Source organism: Panicum virgatum, chromosome 2N, assembly GCF_016808335.1.
Source record: "Panicum virgatum strain AP13 chromosome 2N, P.virgatum_v5, whole genome shotgun sequence".
NCBI classification, from domain to species: Eukaryota; Viridiplantae; Streptophyta; class Magnoliopsida; order Poales; family Poaceae; genus Panicum; species Panicum virgatum.
Window position 1 is genome coordinate 11481409 of NC_053146.1, and position 24189 is coordinate 11505597.

Genomic DNA, 24189 nt, shown 5'->3' on the forward strand with positions numbered 1-24189 from the left:
AAAATTTCTGAACAACCCAACTGGATTTGCATTAATCGGAGTTCTGTAGCTCGAGATAAAAATAAAACACTACTGCTGTATCAGAGAACTGCGCGAATAGATTTTGTGCTAACAAGATTTGTAGAATAGATAGGTAGATAAACTTGGATAAAACTTAAGATTAAGCAAGATTAAAGATAGTGGAGATAGAAATAAACCCAACTAATCCACTTTACTACTAGAACCAATGTCGTTGTGGGCATCACTCCACAACACATCGCACTCATAAAAAAAACAATCCAACTCAAACATTTGTCACAAGCACAAGCATCCAAGCACCCTACTAGACTAAGCACACACCTAAACGACACTCGAAACTAACTATTACAAAGAATTTAAACCTAAAAGCTCCTATGATGATGATAAAGCTCCAGGTGCGTCTCCATGTACCGGTGCAGGTGCGGTGTAATAAGATAAAATAAGATAGAATAGAATAAAACAAGGATGGGTGGAAGCAAGAATAAGCATATTAGAATAGATTTCTTTTTAAGCAAGAATTAAGTGTGTAGCTTCTAAAAAAATCCTTAGTTTCGATAATTTCTAACTAGGCTAACGTCCTACAGTCAACATGGCTCTGGTACCACTTTGTCACACCTGGTTTCAAAAGCAAAACCAGATGCATATATTATATGTGCGTCAGGATCAAAGTTTACACACATGTAACGACTCAGTGTAAACCAAAAGACAGTGCCAAAACGTAAAGAGAGTATTATAATTATTACATGACCGAAAGTCTCATAACTAAACAAATATGCGAGTACTAGCAGCGGAAATAACACGGATGTCTCCACAGGCAGTCGACTGGAAGCACGCTCGCCTAGAACTCGTCGAAGTCTCCAGGAAGATCCTCAAATCTCTCATCTGAGTAGCAGTCCGGATAGTGTAGATGCAGATAAATAAACACAAGTGTGAGCACATGTCATACTCCGCAAGAGAAGAATAATATAATAAACATGGAAAGCTTTATAAGTGGAAAGGCCGATGGGTTTAAGCAGTTAGTATTTTAGTTGGTCAAATTTTTATTTAGCAATTTAATTACTTGCAAGTATAAGTGTATACCATCCCACAATTAATATAAAACATCCCCAACATAATTAAATGCACAATTTAAGTCCGTCTTCCATAGTTTAATCATGTGAGGGTCCAGACCGCTCTTGACCATGAGCACGGCTAACTGGTTAGTTTTACACTCTGCAGAGGTGGCACATCTTTACCCACAAGTCGTGTCTCCCATGTCGCCCGAGGTAGCTAGCCTCTTAAACACTTCCTTTGGTGAGTGGCTAGGGATTCACTACGAGGTCTTTACAAAGATTCCCTAGTGCGGACTGCTCGCTAGGTTACATGAACAGCGCAGTGTATAAAGCTCCCTTAAGAGTAACATGTCTTAGCTAAGCAAACAACCCAAACGAGCAGGTCTATACACCAACTACCGACACCCCCAGCCCTTTTCAGGTAAAGCATATCACACACTAAGGTTTCTAATTAATTGACCAAGTCAGAGCCATACAGCCTTGTGGTTGCACTGTTGTCCTGGGTGGTCGCTCCATGTTCTGATTAATATTTATAGTCTTGTAATTGAGTCATCACAGTTGAACATAGAGCATAAATAAGTATTCATATTGTTTAATACCATCCCAGTTAAGCAAACTAAGCAGCATCTGCCATCAAAATTAATTAAGTAACCCGGTTACAAGGCAAGGGTAAAAGAATCTAGTCATTCTTAGTAGGAACCCATCAAAATTAATGCAAGCAATAAATAAACAATGTAATTAAAATGCATGTTATATAGGTAAAGCGGGTATGCACCAAGGAAACTTGCCTTCCACAAAGTTCGGAAGCTGCTCAGAGTCTTCAAAGCCTTCACCTTCAGCAAACTCCTCGAACTGCTCGTTGTCTACGCATCACACAACGGTACATACAAGCATACAAAGAATAAAATAAGAAAACTGTAAACAAATCAATATAAATAGTTCAAAGAGACACTACAGAACTGTTGTACGCATTACAATGATCGCGTGAACGCAAGAATTACTAAAAACGGAGTTAAAACGAGAAAGTTATGGCCAAAACAGTGTTCTAGGGGTTTATTTGCAAAGAAAATTAAAAGAACAGGGGCTATGGTAAAGAAACCGAGGGTTTAAACATAAATAAATCTAATTCACAGGGGCTAGCAAGTGAAAAGTCAAGCTATGGACGGCGGCTTCTATTTTCAAAGACTCCAGGGGGTTTTCTACAAAATTCAGGGCTACAACAGAATTATTTTTGAACGGAATTGGACTGCGGGTTGATTAGAGAAAACCAAAGGGGCCTAAGTGAAAAATGGCCAAGGTTGACCAGAGGTGGCTTCTGTTGACTCGGATGAGATCGATTTCGAGCCATCGGATCCCGATCCGATGGTCATGGGCGCCTAAGGGTGGCCGGGCGGCGGACAACGCCGGCGAACGGCGGAGCTGCTAAGCCTAAAAGCACGAACGAGGCGAGGGGAGGCCGATTCTGGGGTCCGGAGCGACGGTCGGGCAGCGACTGCGGCCAACGGCAAAGCAAGGCGGCGGCGGGGGTCCTGCGAAGCGGCGCGGGGGCTCTGGCGTGCGGTGAGACGCCAAGAGGGAGGGGGATCGGACGAGAAGCTCACCGCGAATATCCTGGAGGCAGCGGCTCGGACAAAGGGGTCACGGCGGAGGAGATCGACGGCGGCGAGAAGGAACAGAGCAAAGCGGTGGCGCACGTGTGCGAGGACAGAGCGAAAGCAAAAAGCGGCTAGGGTTCGGGGTGGCCAGAAACACGAGGGGGAAAAAGGCAACGCGGGCAGCTGGGCTAGGCCGGGTCGGCCTCGGCATGCGGGTCCACGGCCCAGGCGCAGAGCAGAGTCCCGTCCGAACCCGGCGGGAGGAGGAAGGAGGGGCTGACGGGTGGTGTTACCCGGTCAGTGAGAGAAACGGGAAAGAGGGAGGAAAAAGAAAAACAGGCCGACTTGGGCTGGAAACGGAGAAGGAGGGGAAAAAGAGATGGGCCGGCGGGGAAGGGAAAAAGAAAGAAGGCCGGCGCAGGAAGGAACGGGCCGGCGGCCCAGGAAGAGAAAGAAAAGCAAAAAAGAAAAAGAAAAAGGGTAAAAGAAATGGAAAAAGTTTTTTCCAGTGACCAGAAAACAAGATAAAATCATATAAAATAGATACAAACCCCAGAAAATTATGGAAAAATTCCGGGAGCTTTATAAACTCTCAAACAATCATACAAAAATATAATATGCACCAGCATGAATGCAACAAATCAAATTAGAGTCTAATGTGAGTTTTAAATATTGCTAAATTAATTCCTTTTGGCTCCAAAAATTAAATAGCTACTGTGAACAGTTTCAGAAGTAAATTTTCTTTTAGTAAACATATAACACTTGTTTGACCATATAAGTACCTAGCCTGAAACTCTAGGAGAAGTTCCTCCGTAGTCAACTTCACGGTGATTTTGTCACCGACATATGGACCCCGGCGCCATCAAACCCACATGTCAGTGGCAAATTCACGGCCTCCGTGACTGTAGAGGATCTCAAACCGAAAATCAAATCTCCAAGTACCTATTCAAATTAGTTAATATCTACTCAAACTAGTTAATGTATATAACCATCTTCAGGGATTCCCAAAATATACAGTTCCTTGAAAATTTCCTAATAGCCAACGTTAATAGTAACACAAACATATACCAGTAGGTTCCAAATATATGCTTATGGTTACAGGCAAGAGGCAAGACAAAAATATTTGTAAATCTCAGCAACCAAACTTGCGAATAAATTGCGAAGAGCATATATATAGCTTTCATAGAGAAAGGTCAAAGCACCCCCCCCCCCTTTATGTCGGTCTCTGCTCTGTTTTTTCCTTTTCATTAACAAAAGCCATCCTTTTCATTAACAAAAGCCAACATCAGCATACTCACAAGATCATTTTTCCAAGTGAATGTAAAAACATCTTTTGCAGAAAGTCAATTTGACATTAAAATTCAACTTAATAATTTCTACTTTCTTGTGCATTTTGGATATAAGTAGATCTTTGAAAAACACAAATATGTACTATTAATTTTCTATAATGTACATATATAGACGCACACAACACAAGACAGCAATCATGCAGGCCCAATGATTCGTACTCCAAACAACCAAACACTGTAAGATGTCTATGCAAAGCTGAGCAAAGGAAAAAGGAAAAGAGTCCAACCTAAAAATTTAAAAATCCAACACGTACGAACACCAACCAGATCCTGGCACTGTAATATCTAACAGAACTCCATTAACACCTCACATAGGACAACTGGACAAGACAGCTAAATCACCAATCAATTGAGACCAGCTCAGAAGCACAAGGTAGAACGCCATGACCGCCGCTCGTCGCCGGCGCCATGGTCCCGGGCAAGCCAACGTTGCTGGTGATCTGTTGGCGATGACGGTGGTGACCGCCTCCTGATGTTCAGGATCAGCCAGCTGATCCAACCTCCGGCAGGCCAAGAAGCTGACCTCCTCCTGCAATTTCTGGCCTTGGATTGAGACATGGATTGGTACGACGGTGGCGGTGAGATCGGCGGCATGGCGGTGGCGGCCGAGGCCGGTGTGACGGAGCTCTTGGGCGTGCCGGGCTTGGACTCCCACGAGAAGGGCACGGTCCCGGCGCCGAGGCTGTAGTACACCCTGAAGGACGCGTTGGCCACGCTTGCACGATCCCTTGAGAGGATCCTCGAGCTGAACAGCTTGGGCCCTTCTTGCTTACCGGTGCTCATCTTCTCATATGAACGCGCGCGCGCGCGAGAGAGAGAGAGAGATGCTTGCTCTCTGCGAAGATGCTTACAAGTTGCAGCGAGCAAAGGATCCGTACACATTCAATTGGTTGAGAATTGGGATTCCTCATGCGTGGGAGGGTTTATTTATATAAGGGTCCGTTGTTTCGATTGGGATGGCTTTTTTGGTTGGCTTGATGCTGAAGACAGTACGTACTGGGACAAAAAGTTATTTGTTGTGGTGCCTAGCAAAAGGAAAATGTGTTGAGGCAGGGGTCGCAATTATTAGGTGATAATAATGACCATGATTAATGGTGCATTATTGTTAGGCCAAAAATGGTGTATAGTTTTTATGGGTGTCTAATGAATATGGTGGACAAAGTACCATGTTGGGTCCAAAAGGAAATTAGGGGGAGATTAAAAGTTGAAGAGGTGACCTCACGATGTGCAAAAGAAAAACCCTTCACAAGTGCGCTACCTTGTCTATTGAGACACATCTTATTCACAAAGAATTGGTTGAGCTGATGCTGTAATCGTTATTATTATTTACTTGACATACCAGAGTGCATGCCAACTTCTAAAAATTGTTTGATACCATTAGCATATATATATATAATTGTTTTTGTTTTCCACATGGAAAATGGTAATAGTACATTTGCCATTGAAAAGTGGTATTTAAATACTATGCTGACATATAATTAGGAATGTAATTTAAGATCATATGGTGAAACTCCTTCAGGACTCCAAACCGACCCGCGAAAAAGAAAAACAGAGTAAGTATGAGGGAGCAATAAAAGGACTGTACTTACATCAACTATCCTAACCAATCCCTACATGATGGTGTCATATTACCTATCTATTCTGCAAATTAGCGCACTAAAGCATCAAAAAACTGGAGGGTTAGTGACAGATGTCCACCTAAAGGTCCAATGTTCATATAAACTTATTCGCCCGATGTTTCCCCGCGAAGAAAAGAATTTTGGAATAATCTTTCAAAGATCAGAAAAGGTACATACGCGAATTGAGCCTGCAACTACTTACCCTCTCAACATGCACCCATTGAGTACTAGGACTGGGTACTTCAATTTTTGTTCTTAAAGACCTTTTACAAAAGCAGGTCTTTTGCAGCAGGATTACAATACCTTTGTTTTGCTTTATTGCTTTGTTGTCTGATTCCATGGTTTTTGCTTCTGCTTCACCAGAAACAGGAGTGGAGATAGAGTAGTTAAACCAAGTGGCTTCTAGCGGCTTGTCCATATATAACCGGGAGACTTTGAACTAATGGTTGTCAAAGATTGTGAACCGGTGATATGCAATGACGTAAGGTGCTATGGTCGGTACAAGTTCAACTTCTTCCTTTTTGATCTCTCTTCTAGCGGATTGAAATCTTCTACAAAAATTGGAAAAAGGTTACACATATTTAAGCATCATTGAAACCGGCGAATCAGAAGAGTGTAAAAATCAATAAATAGGTTGAGATCTGTAGATCATCACGATGGAAGATGTAACATCCCGTAATTTTTACGGAATGTTATATTCTCCAAAAATATGAATTTTCAAAAACTTTTTGTGTGCAAGTGTAAATAGGTAGAAATAATGTAAGGATTTAATTCTCTCCTATCTCAAATCCTAGTAAATTAAAACAAATCAAAGATAAGGATGATATTTTTGCTAGTGTGAATTATTTGGAGTTTGGAGTTTATTGAATCTACCTTGTTTCAAGAATTCTTTGAAATTTTTTTGTTTGAAATTGGTTGGGAATTAATTTGAAATGAGCCATTCAAATTAATTCCAAAAGCTAACAAAACCCTAACTCTCTAACAGGCCGAAACCCCGGACCGACCCAACCCACCTGACCCTTTCGGCCCAACCCACGAGTGCCGACCCCAGCCTGCTCCCGCGCGCGTGCCTCGCCTGCGCATGGCCCAACACCGGCCCACGACCACCGCCGCACCTTCCCCCTTCCCAGCCAAGCTCGCCCCGCCCGTTCGCCGCCGAGACCCACTGACATGCGGGTCCCGTATGTCAGCCCCTCCACTGTTTCCCTTTCTTCCACACGAAGCCTTCCACGCCGATGCCACATCTGCTCCGCAACAAAGGACCGCGGCTGCCGCCGCGTTCAGCGCTGCCCCGCTGATGCTAGCCTGCCCCGCTGTCGGTCACCACCCGCTCGCGCGACCCCGAACCTGGGGCAGAGAGGATTCGGATGCGTGCCACGTGCACCCGCGCCGCTCCCATGCCATCCGCGCCGCCCCTCGACGTCTGGGCCCAGCCGGAGCCGGAGCCTCGTCGCCTATAAAACCCCTAGCCGCCGCTCCTAAACCCTAGAGCCAGGGGAATTTCTCCTTCCACCGCCGCCAATCGAACCCATAGCAGAGGAAGAAGAGAAGAGAAGGGGAGAAGGAGGAGCCGCCGCTGGAGCCCTTCACCGAGCCGGCGACCCGTACAATGACCTCGGCATAAAGGTTCTGCCTGCACCGCACCACCTCACCACGGCATCAACTCGCCTCTGCTTCGCCCCCTTCTTCTCCAAGCCATGCCGGTAGGACCTCGCCGCCGTTCCTTGCCTCCCACTCTCCTACTGCCGGCGTCGCCTCTAGCAGCTGATGAGACCACCGTAACGCAGCCCTAGGACCCCTGTCCCTCTTGTGTGCGCGTTGCAGGAGCCCGTTGCCCACGACGCCGCCGTTCACCACACAGCCCGCTATAGCCCCTATCCTCGCCGCCGTGTCGTGCCGCGAACCCGGGATGCCGGTGCACCGCGCACGGCACGACCACGCCATGGGCCTGGCAGACCAGCGCCCGCGCGCTTGCGTCCCTCGCCCTCACGCGGCTCCGCCATCCCACAACCACACCTGCACCTCGCCAGTGCCACGCCGTGCCGCCGCTCGGTGAGCTCACGCACGCGCACCAGGACAAGGCCGAGCCTTTTGGCTCACGCTCACGCAGACCGCCACACCCACCGACCGCTACCATCATGGCGTCGCCGCCACGAACCTGTTTGCTCGCTGCCTCGCCGCACCGTGGCCACGCCACAATGCGCGCATGTGCTCGCGCAGGCCAAGGCCCGTCTTTCTGGCTGGCCGCACGCGCATGGCCTCGCCCACGCTCTGCTCTGCCTCGTCGTGGTCGCGTCGCGTCGTGGCCGCGTCGCGTCGCGCCACGGGCGCACGTACACGTCACACCCGGATGCCACACACGCACACACACACACACACACCCTAGTGCACACGCCGGATCGGAGCCTTGCCACACTATATCCGCTGTCCCACTAACGGGCGGGCCCCGCTTGTTAGTGGTGGAAGAGAAAACCTGCCGCAGGACCATACGTCAGAGAGAGAGATGAGAGAGGGAGGGAGCCGAGTGGTCCGTCGCCCATCCCTTTTTCGGCTCGGCAAGCCGAAGGCCCTTGGGCCGAGCCAAGATCCCAAGCCGACCCGACGAGTCGTGGCTCGAACCGAGCCTACCAAGCTAAGTCGCCCCGTCTGTGTTCCAGCCCGTTAAGCCGAGTTGTTCCCCTTCCCGAGCCGGCCCTTTTTCCTTGAGCCGGCTTGTGAGCCGATCGCTGAACCGAGTCCAAGCCAGGCCTGTATAGCCGAGCCGCCCGTGTTGGGTTCGGCCGAGCCGACCTCGTCGCTTCCGGCCCAGTACCCTTTAAAGCCTTTTTCGTTTCCTTTTTCTTTTTAACCCAAGCTGACACGTGAGCCCCGCTTGTCAGTGTCACTGTTTCACTGACACGTGGACTCAGCTGATCCGCTGACATGTGGACCCTGTTGATCCGTTGACTTGGTCAATGTTGACCAAGTCAACACTGATGTCCTGATGACATCAGCAGAGGCTGACCTAGTGCTGACGTCATGCTGACATCAGCATGACACGTGGCATGCCCATAGGCTGCCACGTGTCACGCTGGGTATTTTTCTTTTTCCAAAAATGATTTATTAATTTTAGAAATAGATTTAAGCTTTAAAAATTCATAATAAATCAACCGGAGCTCCAAAAATTATGAAACCAGTTTCATAATTCTTCTAAAATCATGATCTACACGTTAGAGTAGGTTTTTTGTATGTTTAGACCTTATTTGAGCAATTTTATACACTTTTACACTTTGGTCCCTATAGTTATACGTATTCACGATTAGGTCTCTGCGAGAAGAAGCTGACCAACGCCCCGGACGATCAGAGGATCCATAAGGATGTACCCGGAGGCCAGAAGCCCCAGGAGACTCAGGAGTACTACGAAGAGATACCTGGTTCACGCCCATCTACGACTTGAAATCCTATTAGACATTGCTTGCTAGAATCGCTATTGCTTTGTGTGTGCTAGATGAACCTGCATGGCCTATTTATTTACCGTATTCCTTGCATACCTATGTTACCTTGATTGATTCTTGAATGCTTTGGCTACCATGAGAATGAATGGGTATGGGAATCCGTGGTATGATAGTCCTGGCATGTATGAAGATCCACCATGTGAGGAGCCGGAGAATAGTGCTTTTTAGCGGGGGCAAGCGACTGGCCGGGGATGTGTAGTAGGCACATCCTAAGGAGCACCTGTGGCGGGTGCGGGACGAGGAGGGGCATACCTGCTATGGTTGCCCAAGGAGAGGCGATACCTGTTATGGATGCCTTTGGCGGACCACTGTGGAGGACTGCGTGAGAAGATGCTTGCCCCGGCTCTTATAGATATATGCGGTAACTATGATTTGTGGGACTTTATCGTACGTACCACTTATCCCCGAATGGGCGGGGGTTTCAGCCATTCCTAGCTGTGCGGTACTAGGACTATAGGAGCTGTGTGTCAGGAGAGGGTAGGCCACGCACACCCATGGGAATTCGGGGTGCATTGGGCCCGGTCAGGTTCTCCGACCCTAGTCTCCGAGACTCTCGAAGCCAGTTGGCCAGGTTAGAGATTCATAGTCCCGAGACATTCGTTGCGGCGAATGTGTCCCACCCCGAGAAAGCAGGATGGTACCATCATAGCTAGGGAGTCATGGTTGTGGGTTGTGTCTCAGTCGGTTAGCTCCCGGCTTGCAGCCCGAGTGGGTACAGGTGTACAACCCCTGCAGGGTGAAAACTATACGTATAACTGCGTACTTGGTCATGTACATTCCTACTCTTCTGTTACTTCATCTAGTTTAGTGTTCTTTGATATTTCTATCTCCCTCTAGTCCACTTTCCCCTGTGGAGTCAGATGAGGTGCAGGGAGAGGGAGTTCCTGCACCGACCTGGGAAGGGTGTGTGTGTGTTTGTGCTTTAATAGAAAACCCCAGCCTATCCATTGGCTACTTTTATATCTTATTGCATTCACTTAAAGCTTGCATACGGATGGTGACATGAACCTATCCCGTCCTTGGGGATAGACTGGTAGATGCATGATTCGACTCGCGGATCAAGCCCAAAGACGAAAGATGAAGCTAAGGATAGTTCGTGCTACGCTCGAGTGCTGCCTTGGAGATGAGACATCAAGACGAAGGATGCCCAGAAGACTAGCTACCGCTTCTGATTTCTGTTTGCTTTCCTTTAGCCCAAGGGGCTTGTACTCTGATTCTCGTACTACAATCCTCTGGATTATATATTAATTAAATCCATGTAATGATTTTAAATGTTGTATGTCTGTGATATCTAATTGAAATGAGTTATGTATATGATAGCTACTGATCCAGTGACTATCACGACGATACAGGGATTCGGGTTCTCCTTTCGAAAACCCGGGTCGTTTCAGAAGAGTTGCGGCTAGGTCAAGAATCTAGCCACTTTTTTGTCCGCTGTCTGTCAATGATTATCTCCCTGTGGTACAGAGGTCTACGGACAGTCGTAGGATTTCAAAGTTATTCCCCCACTCTAATTAACCCATCGCATTATTTAGTCGAATAGGAGACTCCATTTAAAAAAAAAAGAATCATTGATATTTTATCTATGAGTTCATCAGTTGTCCTCGTACACACATCAAATTGCAATGATGAATTTCAGATATTATATAGTATATGCTGACGCTGGTGTCAGTCGGAACTAATAAGTGAAAGGGAAAACAATATTGATTTTCAGTAATTCACTACGGTGCATGATTCCTCTACATCTAAGAAGAAATTTATTGTGTGTTACTAATTATTATATATTTTTGTTACATTTATTTGGTTAATAACAAATTCTCTTGCAACTTTAATCGCTACTTCAACTAATATATAATGATAATTTTCTAAAGAGTATTATATTATGGAAGACCAAGTTTGTGGGAGGTCGGTAGACGCCCACATGCTGTTCTAATCAAGCTAGTGGAATAGTGCCGAAAGCTGCCTAGAACAATAATAATAGTGGCGAAAAACACTCCCTACCAGAACCGTGGAAAGACTGTTTTCACGAAAGGGATAAGCTGCAACTCCAAGCGAATTCATATACAGTTTACGGTTTCAAATGACCAGCTTTTCATAAGTCTGCTGGGTCACACCACACCAAATCTATCAAGAAATCTGAGCGTACAAAACCAACAAGATCAAACTAGTCCAAATGTATGGTTCACTTCTACGAGCAGGTCCGTTCATAAAGGCGATAGATGCTAGCTTGCATTGACAGGCCTATGTACGCTGCAAGTGCAGTGTCATGCATTTCGTCAGACTCTTTCAGACAGTGAGGTCATTGATTAGCTTTAATTTGTCCAGATCAACCTACTATCAAGAATACACGTAACACGTTAACGACTAGCATGTATGGTTTGTCTCTACGTGCTGTGGCAGCATTGCACACTTAGCTCTGATCTTCTACAAGATCTTACCAAGGGATCGGAAGAGACAGTGTCGTCGTTGCACAAAAGATGACGAGAGCACTGTAAGCATTTGATTGACCAGATCATGTTGTCAGTCAACAGGCCCGAAATTGTCGTGGATTAGTTCAGCTAACTTTACAGCTTGTTGCTTCCAAGTTGCTGGCCTTGGATAAGCTTAGTGCAAGTTAACTACTGCAGTTGGTATGGCCCTCCTTCCACCATGCTAAATCCTTTCCTATCTCAATGCAGCTTCTGTTAGAATGTCCCTGGAACTCTTTCCGTAACTTGTTTTTTTTTTGGCGAAACTTAGCTTCCAAACTTCAACACTGCAAGATTTTGTAGAGATTTGGCTGAATTTTTTTTCTTCTTTTGTTCAGTTTCGCTCCAGCTCATCAACTCTGATGATCTACACTCACCGCGTGTAAACCTCAAATCGACCAGCAGTGTGTTCACGGAAAGGAAAACCAGTTGAGCCAGCAAATTGGCGATTCTCTTACAGAGACGATAGCGCAAGACTCAATCAAGTGTGTGTGGGTTGTTAGCGCGTCGGCGTCGTGGCTGTCGTCGCGGGGAACAAACGTGATGCCAACAGGCAACGGGCCGCAGCTGCAGAAAGCAGGGGCGGCCGCCACCACCGGCGGCGTCGCTGTGCCGTAGAACACGTACGCGGTGCTGGACGCGACGCATGACATGCCTTCCGGTTCAATTCTGAAGACGTGGATATGCGTAGCAACGCATGTAGCTTGACACATGTAGCGTGTAGTAGACACATGCATACATGAGTGGACCGAGTGGTGTCGTCGGTGTGTGTTAAGACCTTTGCATCTCCAAAATGTTCTGGTAAAAAGTCTTGTTTATAGTTTCTCCGTTTCTAGTCTAATGAAAACAGTGAGCTTGCCCAAAACAATTAAAAAAGGGGGCCTTCAAAAGTTTCATGTCAACGGCAAACATAACTTATGTAGAGTTTCAATTTTAAGCCATCTAAGAAAATAAATCTTCAGACGACTCATTTTTTTTTTTGGAACGTTCAGACAACTGAAAATTGGGGAAGAAGCAGGCATTTTTTTCCTTTTCTATTTCACTGTTGGGGGGTACTGATCGTCAGCGTCTCCAGCATCGTCCAACTATTATAGTTTTGGTGGGGGAAAGCGCCGTTTGCCTCCATTCCTCTGGGCAAACCGTGGTAGGTAGGTTGGATCCGATCTCGTCGTTCGCCATGCCAAGTCACTCGCTGCTTTAACTTGTTGCCGGAATCTAGATTGTTGTGCAGCTGTTGGAAATGCAGATAGATATGGACAGATGGTACGTCGTCCATGCAAGAAGCAATCGGTTGCAATGGGCACCAGGAGAACCGGCTCAACGTTGAGACCTTTTTACGTGCGAATATTGGTCGACTGTCTTCATCCTTCGTCTCAAATAAACGATAAATAACGGCCTAGAATAGAGTTCATCTGTCAGATACTTTTTAAATATATAACACCCTACATCCAAAATTATAAGTAATATTTTTTTGTTTTTCTAGGTAGTTTTGCTATGCACCTAAATATGTTATACGGGTATAAAAAACGACCTATAGTTTGAAACAAAAGGAGTCAATCACTCATCAGCATCTTTCAATTCGACTACTAATATATAAGTAACTATATATATTGGCAATATAAGATAGGTACCAACACATCCTCAGGAGAAAAGTACACGTAGCCGACACGTGTTGGCTCAGAGACTCGGATGGATGCGTCCCAACAACTAACGTAACAGTGTGCGACACGTGCATGAAGCATCTCTGTCAGTCGTTTGCTAGCTCGATCAACCCCTGGCATGAGCCGTCAATTATCGATGATCCTAGCTAGAGCTAGCCTAGAGGAAAAGCTAGCTAGCCGTTGCCGAGTGGTCTGCATCGGAATCTAGCTTGCTACCTAGAATGGGCGGCAGGTGCTTCATCAGATCGGGGTGGCGCCACTATGGCATTGGCAAGGACCAAGCAGGAGCAAGGAGAGATCGAGCGCACCAACGGACTCGTGCTAGCTCGTCGATCCATGCAGGCTGGATCTCCTGCAGGCGAGATTATGCATCGCTTGGGTTCCTGCAGTAATTTTTATTATGCGAATATTAGTTTTGGCCGATCCCTGTATTATTTAACTGCTGTGTATGTTGACAATTAAATAGGAGATAGTCTATGTATTCATGCATAAGTAGATAAAAATAATAATCTCTCCCACATACATATAAATCCAAAACTAAAAAACTATAATTATTAAGCTGACCATCTAGATTAAATTTGAATTGCACCATTATCTTTTTTAGAACAAGATATATATTTAAAACAAGATCAGGTTTGTCTATGTTTGCACGATATTTTTTAATACTAAATAATTAGTTTTGGATCCTTGGATAAATATTTTAAGAACACGAACAAATAACTATTTTCTATGAACAAAAACTTAAACATAACAAACAAATAATAATGTGCAATGAATAAAATATTAAACATCGCAAACATTTAATTGTATAGAATAAATAATAATAATAAAATAAATATTGCGGACAAATGGATCAACATCATAAAACAATTTAATCTACAAAGTTAACAAATAATATAGCATTGCAAAAAAAGGTTAGTTACATGCAGATAAATAATTTTACATAAAGATAAATACTCATGCTAAATAAATTAGCATATAAAAGGAAATAAGTCATTTCACACACCAATTTATGAATCTATAATACAAATAAATTAGTATACATTGAGTACAACTCGCTCTTAAATGTGAATAAAAGAGTATGTAGCCTTATTTATACAATGAAATAAATTTGTATCTGCAGGCTTAGAATAAAAAACAGAAAAAAGAAGAAGAATGAAGAAAAGAAGAAAAGAAATAAAAAGAATAAGAGAAAGAAAAACACATTGTACACATAAAAGGAAAAAGAATATCATCATGAGGTTACTAAAAAATAAAGATAGAGAATCACATAGAATCACATGGAAGAGTGGAAAAATAAAAATTATGAGGAAAAAATATAAAACAAGAGAAAGAAACAGGAGAAAGAAAAGTAAAAAATACTATGCCAACGAGTAGCGCGATCATCGGACAGAAAGAACAAAATAAAATGTAAATTGTAAGAAAAAATAGAATTAAATAGAAGAAGAAATAAAAATCATAGAAAAGAGAAGACAATAAATAAAATAAAATAAAATACAATGAAATAAAGAGGAAAAAGAAAAGTTATAATTACAAAAATAAATAAAATATAAAATAATTAAAAGGAAATAAATAAGAACAAAATAATTAAAAATACAAATCAAATACTCAAAAAAAGTATCTACAAGCGGACTATAAATAAAAATAAGAAAAATAGTAACAGAATGAATAGAAAAGATAATTAAATAAAAGAGAATAATAAAAAATATGGCCTACTCCTCCCTTAACTTGCGCGACCAGCAGCCCAGCACCTAACGCGGCAGGAAGCTTCTGTTGGACCAATAGGCTTTCACGCTTCTTTGGCTGAAATCATCCCCACGATCTGCTTAATTTATTTTAGATAACGAATCTATATTTTTGCAGCATATGGGTACATAGTCCTGCTCCCTTGTCGTCGTCGCCCGTCCTACCCAATCCAGACTAGCTAGCACCAAACAATTATTTAAGTTTAGCTAGACGACGACAAAACAAATAGAAAAAAGAAGAAGCAAAAGACGATGAAGCTAGGTACTGGGCCGATTTCTTGCTGGGCAACCCCGCTCCGTGTTTCCGTTGAACCTTTCTTGTTTCCTCCCCCTTTGGCAAAACTAGTTTGGTTGGCGCATATAGCGCGCTTATTTAAAAAAAGACTTAGCTAACGTACGGCCGGCCGTAATTTTGTTCGGTCGTACGGCCGCCCTTAAGTAGAAAAGTTAGTCAGTATGACCGGCACACTTTCCTATCATAGTAAATTTGTTTTGTTTTATATTTTTTCTTCCCTGCAGCGAGCCGCGTCCTTTCTCCAATGCTATCAGCAGCCAAGACAAAAAGAACATCATTTAATTCACTGACTAGCAAATTCGTTCTTTCTCCCAAGCAGTTCAGAAAATCATTAGGTACATGGTTTAGACAAATAATAAGCAGCAACATCAAGGATCATAGAAAAACAAATATCAGGCGACAGACAGATTGTCGGGCACTTCATCAGCTCCTCATGGAAATAAAAGAATGTATAAATGTCATGCAACATCATACATCTCAGAACATAAGTTCCAGACCTACAAAGTTACATATGTGAATCAAAATTGCAAAATGTACTCAATATGTGCTCCCAACTACTAAATGTATTTGCTTATAATTACTCAAAATGCCTACCGATTTGCATTCTTGTTCAATACTTTGGTGACCTGCAAAATATAATGGAACAAAACAAGAAAATCAGAGAGGATATGCAACTATGTAATAGAGGTCAAAAAGACATTTCCAAATTAGTAGGCTGCAAAATGATTGCTGGTAGTTGTATGTTAACTATTTCCCGAAGGCAATCGATAAAAAATGAATTGTGACATACTCAAATAAAATTTCTTAATGAAATGTACTCTTATACCTAAACAGAGTAATATTATTGCTTATTGGGAACAATGGAACTAGCAAAAAAACTATTGCTACAGGACAGATATTAGCACCTGCAGCGAACACCAGCATGAATGCTATATTGCTTTGATGCATATATATTGCTGCTATCTAGAAAATAAGATTTGTTGTGGTGCAGTTTGAAAAGATAGAAAAAGAAGCAAAAAGCAAGATAGAATGGATCTAAACGAGCTACCACCAGAATTTGATTATGATTTCCTAGATGATCAAGATGCAAATCCTTCATATTGCGCTCAGGCAGTTGTTGGCGAATAGGGGCTAGTACATGGCATTGTACCTATTAATACCTTATATTTTGCCTAATGAAATATATAAATTTGCCAAATTAAAACCATGTTATTGCCTAGGGAGATTTTAGTACTAAGTGGGAGCCAAGAGTGCTTAAAAAGCATGAATGCAGTGCTTATAGCCTTATATAACTATTTTATTTACATACTCATACAATTAAAAAGAGTGAAGAAAAAAGAACACATATATAGTGTACTTAACGATAGATTGGTGCTTAAAGATGAGGTGCTTGTTATGCTACAGATTTGCTGAAGAAAAAAACACTGCATAGAGAATGTGCCCCCTCCCCCATCACAGCTTGAAAAAATCGTACTACCCACTAATTCCGAACTAGCATAGAGCTACCGTAAGTAAAACTACTATCAGTCATTTCTTTTCGAGCTATGAATAAAAAATACTAACAGTAAACTAGTGGAGCAGAGCTAGAATCAGTCATCAGTTATAACCTTCTAAGGCTAGTTCTACCAATCAGTAAATTGCAAAAATTCATGAAAAGCAGGACTATTTCCTTATTTACAACAGTCAGACACAGCACGAGCTAGATTAAAAAATAATGGATATGTTTGACTCACCTTTCTACTGCATTTAGAAAATCCAAATCCTCAACTTGGGGTCGCCCATCTTTAAAATCTGTCAACTTGGGCTACGCGTGAGGCATGAACTCGCCTGGGTCTCCTCCGCTCTCAAGCCCATCTCCCCTACATACTGAAAATTAAGAAGCACATAATGAATGTTGTTGTCTCCATATGACATTTAAAATTACATGATCAATAACATTGTCCAGTGAAGTAAACTATATTACCTTTTTACTGCCATATTATTGCCTAATTAAGAACCACATAAATACCTAAATTAGCCTATATTATAGCCTAATGAATTTTGAATATGCACTCTCAAGATGACTGTGCACGTATCACTTACTCCTGTGCGGTCAGATCAGGCTAAAGAACTAGGTTATGTGTTCAATACCAGAGCTGATAGTTATATATTATCTGGTACTTTTGGCTTCCAATGAAAAATAAATTATAAAAATTCTAATGAAACATTGCCTAATCAAGTAAACTATTTTGCATGGTTTAGAACCATATTATTGCCTAATCAGAACCATGTAATTTCCTAATGAAGTATATTATTTTAGATAATACAGAACCATTTTTAATTGTTTCCTAAACTACCGACTCAATTCTATTGCCAACGTGAATACGAAACAGACTGAGGCAGGCACTTCCTGCACATGCAAAAAATTCTACAAACATCACGGATCAATTTTACAGATTTAACTGTGCAGAGATATTTGTCCTCAATTGAAGATATGTGACTGAGCGTTTGGTGCTCTAAGCAATTTCAAGGATTAATCACGCTCATGGACAAACATCAGGACCAAAGGTCGTATGTGTAGACAAAGACATCAAATATGTTTTAGCCACTACAATAATATGATCATAACATGCTGGTGTATTCAAGCTACTAAACACTAATGGACAGGGAGTTGAGCAAATGAGCACACACAAAGGTCAACAATGCGTATACAAGTTTGAAATGTTAGGGAGCAAAGGTTAGTATTTACCGACAATATTTGCAACCCAGTTCATCATCTTGTTGTTTTCTGCCATCAAAAACACACATTATTAACTAATGCAGTCATTACTACAAGATGTGAAGAGAAGGATATCATACCATCATGTGACTCGTTAGAGCGGCTTGGAAAATGCAGCCTGCAAAATAGATAAGGAGAACATGTTTATGTGAATGTAATAGGAGTCAAATAGAAGAAACACTCTGTAACATCCCAAAATTCACTAAATTAAATCGTACGCTAAATATTTTCAAAATCATTTTTCATCGTTGAGCTCAATTAACCCTAAACCCTAATCCCCTCAAAGTTTTTCCGCTGTCCTGTCATCCGGTTTCAAACGCCAACCGAACCCTCCCTCTTTTTCCTCGCCGACGTCGCATCCCGCGCCGCTCGGCGCCCTATCGCCACGCGCGACCGCTCGCCGCGATCGGCGCCGGCAATCTCCCTACCTTTTTCTCCCTCTCTTTCCCTTTTTCTTTTTCCTTTCTCCATTTCTTTTTCCTTTTCCCTTTTCCTTCTTCCTTTTTCTCTTTTCTTTTCTCTCTTTTCTTTTTCCCTCCTTCTCCCTTCCCTCTCCTTCTCCCTCCTCCTGCTCTGTCCTGCACGCGCGACACCGCCGTCTCCCCTGCCCGCCCATGCGCCAAGCGCGCTCGACCCGGCCGCTCAGCCGCGCGCACGCCGCCCGGCCCGGCCCCCGACCTCGACCCCACGCTGCAGAGCAGCGTGCCGCCGACCCCACGCGCGCACACGCGGGCGGTACGCGCCCGCCGGGGCCCGAATGCCACTCGGCCACCGCTTGCCCCCGCGCGCCTCCCCAGGCCGTGCACCCCGACCCGCCTCGCACGCCCCCGCGTGCGCACGCACGTGCACGCCACGCCGCGGCGCCCCGAGCCGTGCGCGCGCCCACGCCACGGCCGCCTGGCCACGCTCGCGCGCGCCCGCACCGGCCGCACCACGCCGCTCGGCCCCGCTCGCCCTGCGCCGCTCGCTGCTGCCCGCTGAGCCGACGACGCGTCACATCGCCTGGCCGCGTCGCCGCGCCACCCGCCGAGCCGCACGCACGCTGCACGCCGCCGGTGCCCCTGATTCCCCCTTCCCTGCTCTGTTCGGGAGAAAGGAGGAAGAGGAAGGGCTATTATGCCCAAAACCCCGTAGCCTTCCCTGTTTTTGTGAAAGAAACCAAGAAACCCCCACCCTTTTAACCTTTTTCCCAAGAAGCCCTTGCTGATTTCTTATTTTGCAAACAAGCCCTCCAACTTATTAACCCAATAATAAATAAACCCCTACACCTTCCTAATAGGCCCAAATATTTCTAGAAATTACAAACCAAGCCCCTGCCTTCTCAAATATATTTACAAACAAGTCCCTGGACCCATATTTAACCCCTAAACCTTTATATAACGTATCATTTCATGCACCAAACAACCTCGGATCTACCTAAAACTTTACCACGCTTCTCATGACATAGTTTTGTCCATACCATTAGGAAACCGCCCGAAAATGTTACTTCAAACTCCGTATCTTAATTATTTCCGATTCGAGCTCAACGATAAAACTTTTATTTCTTTTTCTTGATTGTGTGTTTGTTTGTTTGCATCGTAGACCACGGTGTGAACGAAGGAGAGCCCGTTGATGAGCAGTACTGCGAGCTAGTGAACGAGGACCAGTTCCGCGACCCCGAGCCCGAAGGACAGTGCTTCGACCAGGACCTCCCCGAAGGCTTTGAAGACGGCAAGTTCAATCCCATCCTTTGATGCATGCTTTTGTCCTAGTTTTTATAAACACAACCTATTGGCCTGTTTTACAAAATTGCATATGTTTTGCTTGCTGAAAACACGGTTGGATAGCCACCCCTTGATTTGTTATGATCATTCCTTGACCACCTAGATTAATGTCTGAATGTGTTGTTTGGACGTTAATCATTGCTAGAACGCTGCGCTTAGGACCTCATACTCAATACAACTTGTTTTATAAAGAAAATGTGTGTGTGTGTGGGAAGGGATAAAAGTGGAAATTTTCGAAAGATGAGTCTAGACGGGATGGATGGCATTTATGTGTGATTTGCCGTTTGGTGTGCTTGTGCCTGTGTGGCAGAGCAAGGAAGGGAGATATCCATCTTGTCACCCCTAAGGACCGAGTTGGTTTGTCATCTCACCTAACTCCACTATCGTGCAAACCACTCGATCGTTGTATGGGCAACGGCTTAGCATAAACCCCACTAGTTAGTCTGATAGCCATCAGGAGAGCTGAGAGCAACGGGTGATCAAGGAGAAGGGATTAGCTCTGTATGACTTATACACCGGTTAGAACCTCTATGATAGGTCGATAACCCCTTGGTGCATCCCGTGATGGCTAGTCAGGTCTAGCTAAGGTGGGTAATGGCTTTGTTGGGATCTGCACCGACACTAAGGTGATCGTGTTGCGGTACCCCGCTTGTGGGTAAAATTGCACACCTCTGCAGAGTTAAGAATCTATTCGAATAGCCGTGCCCACGGTACTGGGTGAGTTACGGTGTGGTCACATAACTAGAGTTTACTATGGTATGGGTTGGCGTGAGTTGTTTTGGAAATGTGTCCAGCAGTTGTACCGTGTGCTACGGCGGATGAGGAGTCCGGTAGCAGTTTAAAACTTGGATCCTGTGTGGATCAACCCTTCGTGTTACTTGGTACAAGAAAACTGGTTTCGGAAAATGCTTTCTTTCAAATGAACCCCTGCATAAAATAATGCTTTCCGCAAAACAAACCCTAGCCTTATCCTTGAATTACCCTGTGCATTATACTCTGTTTATTTCCCCTCCGTGGGTGTGGTTGGACTTGCTGAGTACGTTTGTACTCACCCCATTCTTTATTTTTACAGAGGAAGACCCAGACTTTGTACCTGATGACGTTGAGTAGGGGTACCGTCCTGCACCCAACCTTGCCTGTGGATTAGGGTCACCCGTAAGAGATACCGCATGACGCAAGACTCTGATGGCTTTCTTTTTGTATTTAATATTGTTGCGTGTGTGTGGATTGTAATCCTCGCGATAGTGGTGCTCCTCTGCTCACTACCGCGTAGAGTTGTACGGTAATGAACTATCTGATGTAATAAATGTGTCATCAGCCTCCTGGGACTGATGTTTGTAACACATTTAAGTCTTCTCTCATGAGGGGACGCTTCAGGTGGTATCAAAGCCATAGGTTGGCAGTAGGACGTGACCCTAGGAGCGAGACCCCTTTTTCCAAGCCTTTCCCATTAGGTCCAACCCTGTTTAACCTCACAGACCGTTTTTATGCAAAACAGATTCACCTAATCTTTGTTTTTCAGATGGCTGAGGAAGGATGGACCCAGGGCAATTGCCAAGCTGCACCTGGCTTCCCCATCCTGTTGATCCACGCCCAGGAAAGCCTTGGCATTACGGAACGCCCAAGGTACTACAGCAGAGAGTACAAGCACCATGGTACCCTCCACTGCAGGGTGATCCTGGTCATCGCCAGGAGTGATCGCTACCCCGATATCCAGCCGTGGCGAGTGATCGCTACGGGGTTTAGGCACCAAGACACCTACCCCTTGGCCATTAGAAAGGCGCTCCGTTACCTGTGCCAGATTTTCGAAGAACACCTAGCCCCCACGCCAATGAGGTTCTTCCCACCGGCCATCAGAACCCCAGTTTGGGAAGCACGCATGAGAAGTCTGGAACGGCGCCGCCATGAAGAGGACCCTCGGTACCAAGTGGCTACCTACCTAGCCGCCTTAGATCAGCTCTTTGACGAGCAAGCCAACATTCTAAGGGAGCAGACCCATCGAGCCGAGCAAGCAGAGCTCGCGGTGAGACTGCAACAGGTACGAGCTGCCCAAGCCGAAGCAAGAGCCGCAGCCGCGGTCAGCAGTGAAGCAGTTGCTCAGGAGAGCCTCAAGCAAGCCCGAGACCGGCGTATGCAAGAATGGACCAGAAGTGGAACCCTAGTCCCGGCAATTGGGGAAGACCATGTTCTACTCGGGACACCCGTCATAGGATGGGGACCACTTGTGATAACCCCACAAGCCCTATCCGAGAACCCTGAAAGGTCTACTGCCACCGATGAAGGAGAAACTGCTACGCAACCCTTGGCAAATGGAAACCTAGAGGACAGTGGACAAGGACTACTCGCACACTCTGACCCGGAAGAAGGCTCGCCCCGCGAGTAGAATGCTCGACGCCATCCTAAGTGTTGTACCCTCCCAGTTTCCCTGGCTTAAGTTGTACCCTTAAGTATGAACCTGTACCCGGTCGTGTAGTACGTGTTTTAGTCTTGTCGTCGTGTTGTACCCTCCCTTGCAGTAATGAAGTTGTTTGTGCTTGTTGTTTGCCATGTTTGTGTGCTTGTTAGTTGTGTGCTTATCGGCAGAAGTTAGATTCTGCCTTTTCAAAATTTCGAAATAACTTAAACATCACTTAATCCCAATCTCACAAAAACTCTACCCAATTTACAGATGGCCTCCCGAAGTGCTACGAGGGCCTCTCGCATTCGGAACCCTGCAGTCACTGGCACGGGAGTGCAGCCTAATGGACAGAACCCTCCCCAGGATGAACAGGAAGTGAGTCAGAACCGAGGAGAGAATAAAGGAGAAGTGCCACTGCCACCACTTCCACCCCTTGGAGATCTGGCCCAAATAATCCACAACCAGACCCTCATACTGGAAACACTGGCCAATGCTCTCGTAAACAAGCGGCCCCGAGAGCAAACCATGAATGACAAGCTGACGGCTTTTCTGAGGACCAAGCCACCCACCTTTGCCAGATCCAGCAGCCCCTTGGATGCAGACGACTGGCTTCGCGTGATCCAGAGGAAACTCGAGCCATTTGAAAGCCAAGATCGGGACAAAGTTCTTCTGGCAGCACACCAACTCACCGGGACTGCCTTAGCCTGGTTGGAGAATTACTGTGCCGCCGCCGAAGATGCCTCCACCATCACCTGGAAGGAATTTGTGAAGGAATTCCGCCGATATCATATCCCCTCGGCCACCATGAAGCATAAGGCGGATGAGTTTCGTGCATTACAGCAAGGAAGCATGTCGGTGGAAGAGTACACCCATCAGTTCATGGAGCTAGCCCGATATGCACCGGAGGAGGTGAATGACGATCAGAAGAAGCAGGATATGTTCAAGAAAGGATTAAACCCAGAACCCCGGACCTTGCTTACTCCACAGATCTACCCGGATTTCAACACCCTAATGAACAAGGCTATTCTTACAGGGAGGGCCAAAATTGATGAAAGGAAAGATAACAAGCGCAAATTTCTGGAAAGCAAGTCCCGCCAGCAGGATTGCTTCCAGAAACCAAGAAGCTTCAACTATACTGCACCAAGGTATCTGGCTCCAATGCAGTATAGGACTCAATCTCAAGTGACAGGCCCACAAGCCTCTAACACGCAGTTCCGGAGCCATAACACCATGAAGGCCCCGCAGAGCAATGCCAGTCAAGTCACCACCAACAACAGAATGCTAGGGTCTGTTTCAACTGCCGTGAGACAGGACACTTCATTGCTAACTGCCCCTATGCCAAGAATAAGCCTGCCACATCAGCCTTCTCCAACACGGTGAATGGACCAAGGCCAGTTCTGTCAGGTGCCAACCGAGTGCCCATCCGCAACAACAGCAATGCCAACAACAACAGTCAGCAGATGAGGCAGCTCCAGAGTCATTTGGACGAGCCCGCGTCAACCATATCAACGCACTGGAGCCTCAAGGAGCTCAGGGCATAGTGCTCGGTGAATACCTAGTCAGCTCAGCTCTTGCAACAGTGTTATTTGATTCTGGAGCATCACACTCATTCATATCCTCGAGTTTTGTGGAAAAGCACAAAATACCTACAGTACTACTAAAAACACCCCTAATAACCCGGACGCTTGGAGGTGACATCAAGTGTCAACTAGGTTCTCTACGGGTAAGGATCAATTTAAGTGGGGTAGAATTTTTAGCAGACTTAGTAGTACTAAAGTCCAAGGGAATAGACGTGATCCTTGGAATAGACTGGTTAAGCCGACACAATGGCCTCATAGGTTGTACGGACAAGGTGGTACACCTGACAAACCCGGAAGGAGTACGAGTAACCTGCCATACCCGGGTAAGAGGATCAGAAATGATGGTGTTTAGCATGGAAGCCAAGTCCTTAGAAGAAGTCCCAGTGGTAAATGA

The 24189-nt window shown here is 45.1% G+C and overlaps 1 protein-coding gene across 1 annotated transcript; it reads right to left on the bottom strand.

Moving 5' to 3' along the window:
- Positions 1-4374: 4374 nt before the first annotated feature.
- Positions 4375-4797, bottom strand: LOC120662391. The gene has a single exon (XM_039941546.1). It carries the CDS (start codon positions 4795-4797, stop codon positions 4375-4377), a length of 423 nt encoding a protein of 140 aa, XP_039797480.1.
- Between the last annotated feature and the right edge of the window lie 19392 nt (positions 4798-24189).

Coding starts and splice junctions, on each gene's coding strand:
- LOC120662391 (XM_039941546.1), bottom strand. CDS start 4,797: ATGAGCACCGGTAAGCAAGAAGGGCCCAAGCTGTTCAGCTCGAGGATC.